Source organism: Mandrillus leucophaeus, unplaced genomic scaffold (assembly GCF_000951045.1).
Source record: "Mandrillus leucophaeus isolate KB7577 unplaced genomic scaffold, Mleu.le_1.0 Scaffold366, whole genome shotgun sequence".
Classification (NCBI taxonomy): Eukaryota; Metazoa; Chordata; class Mammalia; order Primates; family Cercopithecidae; genus Mandrillus; species Mandrillus leucophaeus.
This window is the reverse complement of record NW_012103876.1, coordinates 1,659,930-1,670,699: the sequence shown is the minus strand read 5'-3', so window position 1 is coordinate 1,670,699 and position 10,770 is coordinate 1,659,930. Positions and strand designations below refer to the sequence as shown.

General features: G+C 51.2%; 3 protein-coding genes across 8 annotated transcripts in view; 1 reads left to right on the top strand and 2 right to left on the bottom strand.

Moving 5' to 3' along the window:
* Positions 1–521: 521 nt before the first annotated feature.
* NOP16 (NOP16 nucleolar protein) lies at positions 522–5,514 on the bottom strand. Of its 5 annotated transcripts, none has more exons than XM_011990011.1 (5): positions 4,977–5,514; positions 4,779–4,887; positions 3,417–3,486; positions 1,818–1,924; positions 522–963 (listed from the first exon to the last, which is right to left on the bottom strand). In XM_011990011.1, exons 1-5 carry the CDS (start codon positions 5,081–5,083, stop codon positions 820–822), a joined length of 537 nt encoding a protein of 178 aa, XP_011845401.1. In that variant the 5' UTR covers positions 5,084–5,514; the 3' UTR covers positions 522–819. The 5 variants fall into 5 exon arrangements, with proteins under 5 accessions (XP_011845401.1, XP_011845400.1, XP_011845402.1 ...); XM_011990010.1 differs by having other exon boundaries at positions 522–872; positions 4,977–5,321; XM_011990012.1 differs by having other exon boundaries at positions 522–843; positions 4,977–5,321.
* HIGD2A (HIG1 hypoxia inducible domain family, member 2A) lies at positions 4,765–6,293 on the top strand. The gene is made up of 2 exons (XM_011990014.1): positions 4,765–5,512; positions 5,867–6,293. Exons 1-2 carry the CDS (start codon positions 5,359–5,361, stop codon positions 6,031–6,033), a joined length of 321 nt encoding a protein of 106 aa, XP_011845404.1. The 5' UTR covers positions 4,765–5,358; the 3' UTR covers positions 6,034–6,293.
* Positions 6,294–8,950: 2,657 nt separating this feature from the next.
* Positions 8,951–10,770, bottom strand: part of CLTB (clathrin, light chain B) — a 22,387-nt gene continuing 20,567 nt past the window's right edge. For both annotated transcript variants that reach the window (XM_011990015.1, XM_011990016.1), the window contains one exon: positions 8,951–9,440. In XM_011990015.1, coding sequence (XP_011845405.1) covers positions 9,269–9,440 — 172 coding nt within the window. In that variant the 3' untranslated portion in view covers positions 8,951–9,268. The remainder of the gene's footprint in view (positions 9,441–10,770) is intronic.

Below are 10,770 nucleotides of genomic sequence, written 5' to 3'. Positions count from 1 at the left end.
GAATCAGGCAAGCCTGGCCCCAAAGGATGGCCATGCCATGTGTAGCCCAGTGCTTGGCATACAACAGAGTAGGATTCAGCAGTCCACCAGTCCCAGAAGCCAGGCTGGGGGCCTCGGATTCACTTCGGACCAAGGCCAACATAAGCAATGCAAAGAAAAGCAGAGGAGGCAGGTCACTCAGAGTCCAGTGGAGCTCCTTACCCTTCGAGCTCCTTACCCTCCGCCAGTAAAGCCACAGCTGGCCTCAGGCTAGGCCCCACCAGCCCCCAGCCTAGCGTGGGCAAGGCAGGCCCCTTCCAAGCAACCCAGGGTTCCTGGCGAGCTTCTGTAGAGGTGAGAGGAACTGCCGTGTGGGAAACGGGCAGACAGCAATCAGGAGGAGGCCGGGGCCGTGCCTAGAAGAGCACGTGAATGTAGCACTTGCTGAAGGCGGGATGGCCTCTCAGCCCCGGTGGAGGTGCTTAGGTGCTTTTCGCTGGGGCAGCCCCAGGGTTTGGCTGACAGCAGAAAATACAAAATCATCAGAGAAGTAAAATACCTTTGTTTTATTATGTACACACTATATATAAAAACCACCTACCCTGAAAACAGCAGGTTCTGACTTTTCCATGAACCCCCAGACGAATATAAATTGGAGCCTCTGAGAACAGTTCCTTCCCCAGAGCGGGGAGTGTGTGTGTGTGTGTGTGTGTGTAACCTGATTCCATGGGACCTGGCCAGCGCCTCTGGAGCCACACAGCCCTCCTTGCCTTACACCCTGACTCCAGCTTCACTGGTCCGGGACAGGCCTCAGCCTGGGGCGGCTGTGATGTAAAGCAGTCACTCAACCTCCATCTTACTCTTCTGCAGAGAATCAAGGAAGTCTTGCCACTCTGCTGGGTAAAAGCGTTTATAGACGTTGATCTTATTCCGAATCTGTTTTGGAGTATCTTGATAGTAATTCTTCTCATCACGGGCCATGGCCTAAGAAAGGAGAAGGGCTACTTTAAGAGAGGGCTAGACAGGCAAAGGCTGAAATCTTAGCTCATCCTGAATTAGGCAAGCCACGTGCTATCTACCCCTGAGGTCCAGAATCCTAACCTCAAAGGCTGTGGTGCACCAGGCACAGTGGCTCACGCCTGTACTCCCAACACTCTGGGAGACCGAGGTGGGAGGATCTCTGGAGCCCAGGAGTTCCAGGCCACCCTGGGCAACATAGTGAGACCCTGTCTCTCCAAAAACAATAAATTAACCATCCTGTGGTCCCAGCTACTTGGGAGGCTGAGGCAAGAGGACTGTTTCAGCCTGGGAGGTTGAGGCTGTGGTGAGCCATGATCACACCACTGCACTCCACCCTGGGTGACAGAGGGAGACTCTGTCTCAAAAAAAGACCAGGAAGGCCTGAGAGTCCAGTGGGCCAGGGAGGAGCTGGGGCCAGCTGAGGAGCTCATGACGCATCACAGCCAACTAATCCCACCTGGGCCCAAGGGTCCATTGTTTGTAGCCGGATCTTTCCACTGTTAAGGAAGCCAAAAACAGACTTCCAGCCTGGGTGACAGAGTGAGATTCTGTCTCAAAAACAAAAACACACCAAAAAACACCATATGCAAGCAAAACATTTATCTGTGAGTGAGACAGGAACCAAGGCCACTCAGTCTATCCTTGCCTTAAGCATTCGTTTGAGTTAGGTCCCTGTCAGTAGGATCCATTTCCTAGAGTCTCTTTTTCCTCCCTTTCTTTGCACTCAGTTTCAGAAAACAGGTGCTGCGCAAGCAGATCAAGCCGCGAATGGTCCAGGGCACCTTCCCAGCCAGCCCACGTGGCCTCAGCCGGCTCACCTTATAGTCCTCCCCGTGGTTCTCCACCATGTAGCGTACGTAGTCAATGAGGTCCCGAGACAGAGTATTTCCTTTCTTTTCTGGAAGGCTGGCTTCTGCCTCCAGGTCTGGAATGATGAGAAGCGGGGAAACAGGGAATGAGGCTTTGCTTTCTGTGCTCTTTGAGCTGTCCAGTCACCCCTTCACCCACTCCCAAGCCACAAGACCCACCACACCAACCACCTGGGGGTCTTTGCCTCCCCATTCCCCAATTCACTGCTGGAACCTTCTTCAGCCCCTTGGATCCCAGACTCTGTCTCCTATGACCCAATCATCTACCAGTATGGCAACTTTTGGAAAGGGAAGTCACTTCTCTCCGGGCCTCAGGTGGATTTACAAGGAAGGTAACAAACTAATAACCTCTACTTAGTGGCAGGTCTCAGGACAGAGATGAAGGCACATACCTGCCACAGGACAGGGCTCCCTTCCAGCTATAAGCCTCTCAAAGAAGCTCTTGATGTATTATTTCAACACATGAAATCAGACGGTCTAAATACGTGAGATCTAGAGCTTCCGGGTCTGGGGCCTGAAGCTGGGCCCTGGCACCTTACTAGTGCTCCATGGGAGAGAGAAAGCCAGGATGTGGAGCCAACTAATGGCTTCATTTTTAAATAGGCAGGCAAATCCTACTCCATTTCTCATCTGAGAGAAAGAGCTACCTCAGAGAAAGGAAGTAGGCAAATAATATCGAGGGGTTAGGTCCTATTGTATATAAAATTATCTTTGACATGGTCGCCAGGGGTCGGAGGTAGGGGAAGACAGGGAGTTGTTTAATGGGTATAGTTTGAGTTTTGCAAAATGAAAGGTTATAGGGACCTGTTGCACAACAAAGTGAGTATATTTGACTGAACAGTACACACAAAAATGGTTAGGATCGTGACTTTTATGTACTTTTTAACCACAATTTAAAATTTTTAAAAATATTTCTCTTTGACTACAGTAAGTGCACATGGCTTTGTTTATACAATCCTGTGCAGTAATTCTCATGAGAACCACTGAGATAAAGACAGGAACTCAAGGAATTCTGTATCAAATGTCTGGCCATTCAAATCCTTTATCTTTAGGGGAGCTGCTTAAACTCCCTGACAGGTAAGGGGAAGGATGAATGAAGAATTCTAGAGCATTCCCACTTTCCTGTAGGGTTTACTCTTCTCGTTTTAGCATTCACTCTCTATAGCCTTAATATATGTAAAATCGATTTTGTCATTGGAAACATTGATTGAGATGGTGGAATCCCTAAAAATCAGTTCATCCTTAAATTCATGATAAGCCACACACATGCCTGAGATTTACTAGTTTCTCTTCTATTCTCCCAGGCACCTAGCTACATCCTCCCTGAACATCTCTGACCTTAGTTCACACAGTAAGGTCAGGGTTTAGTCAGTACAATGAAAAATGACCCAGCCAGGACACAGTCCTAACTCTGTGAACTTTGAACTAGCTCATTTCTTCCCTCTGAAACTTGGTTTCTCCATCTGCAAAACGAGAACATCTTAGGGCCCTTCCCAGTTTCCCACAGTGCAGGACAGTGACCTAAAGGAATATATGGACCAAACCCACCATTCAGCACATAGGGCTTCCGCACAAGCTCCTTAGGCCTCTCCTCTATGTCCACCTCCATGGCCTTCACCTGCAGAGAACAGAGTCCTTGAGACCAGAAGGATCTTTGATGAGGGAAAGTTATAGACTCCTGCTTATCCCAACACAACTACTAACCCATAAGAATCCCTGCCAAAGGCTAGGCGGAAGTAGGTAACAATGAGAACTAATGCCCTGGAGGCTTTTTTTCTGTCTCTTTTTGAGACAGAGTCTCATTCTGTTGCCCAGATTCCAATGCAGTGTTGCGATCTTGGTTGACTGCAACCTCCCCCCGGGTTCAAGTGATCTCCTGCCTCAGCCTCGCAAGTAGCTGGGATTACAATCATGCACCATGCCCAGCTAAATTTCGTGTTTTTAGTACAGATGGGTTTTTGCCATGTTGGCCAGGCCAGTCTCAAACTCCTGGCCTCAAGTAATCCGTCTGTGCCTTTTACCCCCAACATAACCTTGGTGACAAGAACTTTGTGTTTTGTTCTCTACTAAATCCCCAGGGTGCTTAGGATGTGACATGTTCTCAATAAGTAGTTAACCTAATGAATGGGCTTGCTGAATGCATTTGTCCCATTGCCTTAGGCAAGTTTCTTTTTATTCTTTCATGCCAGAGGAAAAATGGCACTGCCATTTCTTGAATAAATGTGAGGCTACAGCCACACGGGTTAGATAATCCCTAAGGCAAGGAGTGTTATACCCATTTTATAGATAGGCAGAGAAAGATGAATTGCTTGCTTTTCTTTTGGGAATCTAGATTCTTTTAATAGTTGAAGCCTCCAGGGGGCCAGGTGGATCACTCGAGGCCCAGCCTGACCAACATGGCGAAACCCTGTCTCTACTAAAAAGACAAAAATTAGCCAGGTGTGGTGGCACACGCTTGTAACCCCAGCTACTTGGGACGCTGAGGTGGGACATCGCTTGAACCCGGGGAGCAGACTGCAGTCAGGGAAGCCTAGGGAAGCCTCAGACCAAGGATGATAGAGCAACAAAGAAAAGGTGTAAAGATCTCCAACTCTTACGCAGTACTAATTACGAAAGTTAAGGGTAGAAAAAGATACATTAAGGAAAATACCGTTGAGATGCCAATGGGTTAATTTCAGAGAAAAAAGACCGAGTAGAGAGGGTGTGGGGAATGTGTGCAGGGGAGGGAGTGTGATGAAGGTAGTAGAGAGACCCGTGATCACCGTCAGTTGAGCGTTCCAACTGTGGGGAGGTCGAAAACTCGGGAAGGGCCTGAGGGAAGGTATGGGCAGTACCAAGTTCTGAAACCTAGGTCAGTATGGCAGGGGAAGAGTAAAGAAGACAGGGAACGAGACCCTGCCATGTCAGTACCTTTCTCTTACGGAGGGGCACCGCCCTGTTGGGGTCCACAGCCAACCCCATCTCGGCCAGGTTCTGCCGCACCGATTTAGCGTGGTCCCAGGCATGTCGGATGTGGGAGCTACGGACAAAGAGAGACATCGCGGATCCGTCATCTCGCGGACCCTCCCGGCCGAGGCCCACCGCCATCCGGAACCCCAGCCCCCTCACCATTCGATCCGCGGCGCTGCCTTCCGTCGAGCATTCCGGTTCAGACGCTTTCGGTTGACATTGTAACCAAACTTCTGCCTCCGGGTTTTGCCCTTGGCCTTGGGCATCGCGCTGACCAAGGCACCAGCAGCTCAAAGTGCGTCTCACTCTCAGACCTCGTGTAACAAACTCCTTCCGGAAGGCGTGCACAAGGCTTTGCGGGCATTTGGGGAAATGTAGTCCTTTCGTAGCGCTACCGTTCTAAGCATACGACTCCCAGGATGCAACGAGCACCTGCGCCTGCGTACAACGCTCAATCTATTCGTTTCCCCGCCCCTTTCGTGACCTTTACCGGGAGGCAGAGCTCGGAGTCCCTAATTTCTCGTGCTGCTGTGGCCCGGACATGGCGACTCCCGGCCCTGTGATTCCGGAGGTTCCCTTTGGACCATCGAAGCCTCCAGTCATTGAGGGGCTTAGCCCCACTGTTCACGGGGATCCAGAGACTTTCAAGGAAAAGTTCCTTCGCAAGACCCGCGAGAACCCGGTGGTACCCATAGGTAAGTGGGTGCTGTAGGAACTGCGCAAGGAGAGGAGAGTGATGTCGGAGGGAAGGAAGTAGAGGAGGACACAGCGCTAGCGGGAGCGGAATGAGAGCGAACCAGAGAAGTAACGAGGGGGCGGGGCGGTGAGGGGAGAAACTGATTGGAGCGGGAGCAGCGGGTTTGGGGGCGGGATTTGGGGCCTAGGATTGGGAGGACTCTGTGACTAGGAGGACCTCACCTCGACCTACCCTCTCCGCCCTACCTCCGCTGTGATCCAGAGATCTTGGCTTTGGGGAAGCTAGACCTAAAGCGGAGAATGACCTGCGGGGCCCTACCTGCTGTTTCCCAGTTGCTTTGTCCCCTCTTCAGGTTGCCTGGCCACAGTGTCCGCCCTCACCTACGGCCTCTACTCCTTCTACCGGGGCAACAGCCGGCGCTCTCAGCTCATGATGCGCACCCGGATCGCCGCCCAGGGTTTCACGGTCACAGCCCTCTTGCTGGGTCTAGCTGTCACCGCTATGAAATCTCGACCCTGAGCCCAAGGTCTGGCCTTGAAAGCTCCGCAGAAATGATTCCAAAACCCAGGAGCAACCACTGGTCCTACCATGGGACTTACTCCCTCCTCTCCTTTGAGAGGTCCCTGTGTCGTTGGGGGAGGAAGTGACCCTTTGTGCAACCGTAACTGAAAGTTTTTCAGAAATCCTAGATTCTGTTGTTTGAATGTTACATACTTCTATTTGTGCCACATCTCCCCTCCACTCCCCTGCTTAATAAACTCTAAAAATCCACTTGTAGTACAGTGAATTCAGTATCATCCCCATGGTTTTTGGTCTTTGATTTTGGAGGAAACAGACTTTAGACTGGTGTGGCGCTTAGAAATCGTGTAGTCTAGTTATTCCCGAACTTTCCTAGTAACAGCCCCCCAGGGCACTTTGAAAGCAGAGATTTGGCCCGACGCGGTGGCTCACGCCTGTAATCCCAGCACTTTGGGAGGCTGAAGCGGGCGGATCACCTGAAGTCAAGAGTTCAAGACCAGCCTGACCAACATGGAGAAACCCCATCTCTACTAAAAATACAAAATTAGCTGGGCGTAGTGGTGCATGCCTGTAATCCCAGCTACTCACGAGGCTGAGGCAAGAGAATCACTTGAACCCAGGAGGTGGAGGTTGCGGTGAGCTGAGATCCCGCCATTGCACTCCAGCCTGGACAACAAGAGCAAAACTCCATCTCAAAAAAAAAAAAATCACTCCTTGAGATTCTAGTTCAGTGGGCCTAGAGTAATGCCATTTGAAAAATGCTGATCTACCCAGCAGGTTTTCAAACTTTCAGTAGGACCACCTTCCTTCAGATGAGGCCTCCCATAGTGAGGTCAGGGACAGAGGGTTCTGCCCTCCACTCCGCCATCAGCTCCTCATCCTGCTCCCACCTCCTGAGAGTCTACGGGGCTCCACTGATCTAGACGATCCGGTTGGTTTTTTTTTTTTTTGAGACAGAGTCTCAGTCTGTCAGCCAGGCTGGAGTGCAGCGGCACAATCTCTGCTCACTGCAACCTTCGGGCTCAAGCAATTCTCCTGCCTCAGCCTTCCGAGTAGCTGGTATTACAGGTGTGTGCCACCATGTCCGGCTAATTTTTGTATTTTGTATTTTTAGAAGAATACTCCTGACCTCAGGTAATCCACCTGCCTCAGCCTCCCAAACTGCTGGGATTACAGATGTGAGCCACCATGCCCAGCCTAGACCATCTGGTTCTTGACACAGTATAGAAGAGGAAACAGGCTGAGAAGCAGTCTGGCACAGTGGGAAGAACACAGTCCCAAAGCTCTCCAGCGATTTGTGTACATAATGTTTGAGGGTTCTGGAAGAGGAGGCTGAGGACCTGAGCAAATTCTGGAGGACAGGTGGCCTGTGAGTTCCTCCTTCATGGAAAGTCTCCAACAGGCGTTCCTGGTCTGTGGTCAGCTCTCCTCAAACGCTCTTCCTGTGTGTGATTCTGCTGTTTTCAACACCAGCTTCAAGCTGGCAGAAGAAAAAGGAGTGAAGACATGCCCCTTCCTGAACCCCCCAAGAGTCTAGATCTCAGCGTGGAGGGCTGTACTAGGGCCAGCTAAGTGTCTCGCCTCCACCATGTCCTGTCAGCTTTGAGCCAGAGATGATAGGTGTAGAGCAGTGCACTGTGGTGACTTGGCCTCCAGATACAAGACAAGGACATGGAGTGGTGAGGACTGTGACACTTTTAAAGAGGATGACCACTGTTTGTAAGTGTTGGTGTCATGGTGTCCCCCTCCAAAAATGTTGAAGTCCTTTTAGTTCGTTAGAATGTGACCTTAAGCTGGGTGCTGTGGCTCATCCCTGTAATCCCGGCACTTTGGGAGACCAAAGTGGGTAAATTGCTTGAGCCCAGGAGTTGGAGCCCAGCCTGGGTGACATGGCAAAGCCCCATCTCTACTAAAAATGCAAAGATTAGCCGAATGTGGTGGCACGTGCCTGTAGTCCCAGCTACCTGAGAAGCTGAGGTGGAAGGATCACCGGACCCAAGGAAGTTGAGGCTGCAGTGAGCCAAGATTGTGCCACTGCACTCCAGCCTCAGTGACAAAGCGAGACCCTGTTTGATAAGAAAAAAAAAAAAAAAGGACAATTTGGCTGCAAAGACAGACATACCTATAAGGCAATGTGCAAACAGCCATCTGATGGGGGCAGGATTGCAGTGATGCATCTGCCAGCTAAGGGATGCCTGAGGCTACCAGAAGCCAGAGCAGGTGGAACAGACCCTTCCCCGGCTCCTTCAGAGGGAGCATGGCTCTGCCACAGCTTGATTTCAGATTTCTGGCCTCAAGAACTATGAGACAATAAACTTCTGTTCTAAGCCAGCTAGTTCATGTACCTTCTTATAGAAGCCCTAGGAAGCTAATATTTACTGGCAATTACTCAAATCTTTTTAAACATCATGCAGGTCATAAGCGTCCTGTTTGCAAACTCTGCTGAAGGGGAAGAAGGTGGTCACTGGTTGTTTATCCCGAATCCACAGATGGGCCCAGCTGAAGGAGGAAGCAAAACACACAGGGCAGTGGACCCTCCATATCCAGAGGGTCCCAGCCAACCCCGAGGAAGGGAGTCTCATGGGTCTTCAGGGCTCTTCCCCAGGCTGAGAAGGAAGCTACCACCAGGAACCTCTGTCTTGCTTTTCCCTCCCACTACAAACCACTTCCCCTCTGGGAACCTTGGTGTCCTTGGCTATATGAGAATAACAGAATTTACCTCACAGACTTGCTAAAGGATCGAGGTTACAAAAGCATTCTGCGAGAGGCTGTCTTTCCTCCTGGAGATGGAGGCAACAGACATAGACAACTTGAGGCTCCCACTTGGCTGGGAAATGGGGAAACATTCTCACGTTCTCTCAAGGCCACGAAGCTGGGAAAGTTCTAAGCACAAACTGAGCCCTGACACCAGTTGAGACTTCCAGAGAAATGAGAATGATAATAAATAAGTGTAAAAAGAGTTAACAACACACCCTTTAAGCCAAGAAAAAAAATTACATCAGGAGGGACAGTCACAATTGAGTAGACTGAGAGGAGGTGTGAGAGGCTGGACCATAGGGCCAGGAGGGAGAGAGGGGTGAGAGGGGTGAGGGTCCCCCTCCCAGCGCCTGGAGATGGGGAGGAGTGGAATAGGCTGTGGGTAGCAGCTGCTGCGAGTCTCCGCCCCGACCAAAGCAGCTGCTCCTCCTCTGCCCAGGCCCGGCCCGTGCTCTGTGGCCATGCACCTAGCAGGCACCTAGCGGGACAGTGGCGTCTGCTTCAGGGACATGAGCACCGAGCGCAGGCGGGACACATCTTTGCACTGCTTGCTGCTCTTGGGGTTGAAGTCACACAGCTGGGCCACCTTCTCCCACTCTGTGCCTGGGGTCTCCTCCTTGGATTCCTTCACGAAAGCCTCCTCGGATGCCCTGCAAGTGGAGATAGGACAGGGGGTTTTATAGCAGTCTGCCTTTCCCCAGCCCTTCCCTTGAGCAAGGCTGCTTTGCCCAGCCTACTCTGGGGCACTCTGTCCTCCCCAGCCTTGTGCCCCCCTGACTTCAGAGGAGGGCAGCCTTGGCGCAAGAGGAAGCCTAGCTTGGTCCTGAGGCAGGACCTTGCTGTCACCTCTTCCTGGAACACACTTCCCCCAGACTCGCTCCTGGCTTGCTGCTTCTTGCCATTCGGGTCTCAGTGCAGGCCTTACCTGCTCAGACAGGTCTTCCCAGCCTAGGCACCTTCTGTTCATTACCTCCCCATCAGGAGTTCCCAACCTGGGGTTCCTGACACCTAAAGACCCTTGGAGGACCTAATGCGGGACCTTAGCTATTTTCACCATTTCCAAAAGCTTGGCAGAAGTAGGACACTGACGAACCACCTAACAGAAGCACCTAGTTCAGCATGGTCCGAATGCTCTGTGTGAGGATTCTCCAGAAAGACTGTGGTCAGATACCTATGGAAAACCCAGCCAAAGAGGATCTTTACAGCAAGACTTTCAAAGCCTTTAATATGCTGTGTGCATCATGACCCTCCAAGGTGGGTATGTGATGGCATCTACCACATCCCAAGCATATTTCACTACAGAGCCCCTTGTAGCCCAGAACCACCATTGTCTCTATGGTGTCTCTGTGGAGCCACAGCCTGGGGCATGAATGCTCCACTGGAGTCTGCTTTTGGTTGGAATCAAGTTGGGATGAAAACTGGCGGTCCTTCATCAGAAGTTCTGGTTGACAGTTACAGAAGCCACTGACTAAGGGACAGTGGGGAAACAAGTAAATACAGTATAGTGAACAAAATCTAACGTGGGACTCATTAAGAGAAAGACAATAAGGGATGCTTAGGTGAGGAGAGCTGGGTCAGTGTTCTGTTTGGCCAGTGAGGGTCCCTCAAAAGTCCCTGGAAGCCCCCTCTCCATCTCAAGCAGGACCAGTTCTGCCGATGCCAGACACGACTGATGGCGGGAGCTCTCCACGGAGGAGCTGACCCCAGATCAGGTGACCTGGCCCCTCTCGAGCAATGCTGGCTGTGTGCTCATTTCATAGCCTGTAAAATGAGGATCACAGCTCTGCCCTATCAACTATTTCAGTGGCCTGAGAATTCAATGAGGTAGCAAGTGGGCCTGGGAAAAAGAGAAGTGCCGCGTGGAGCTGGGTGGCAGGTGGGGATGAGGGAAGCTATCCTAGGAGCTGTCCCTTCAGGGTCCAGAGGCTGTCTTCCATCCTTGCAGCTCAAAGTGTCCATGGTCCAATGGCATCAGCATGA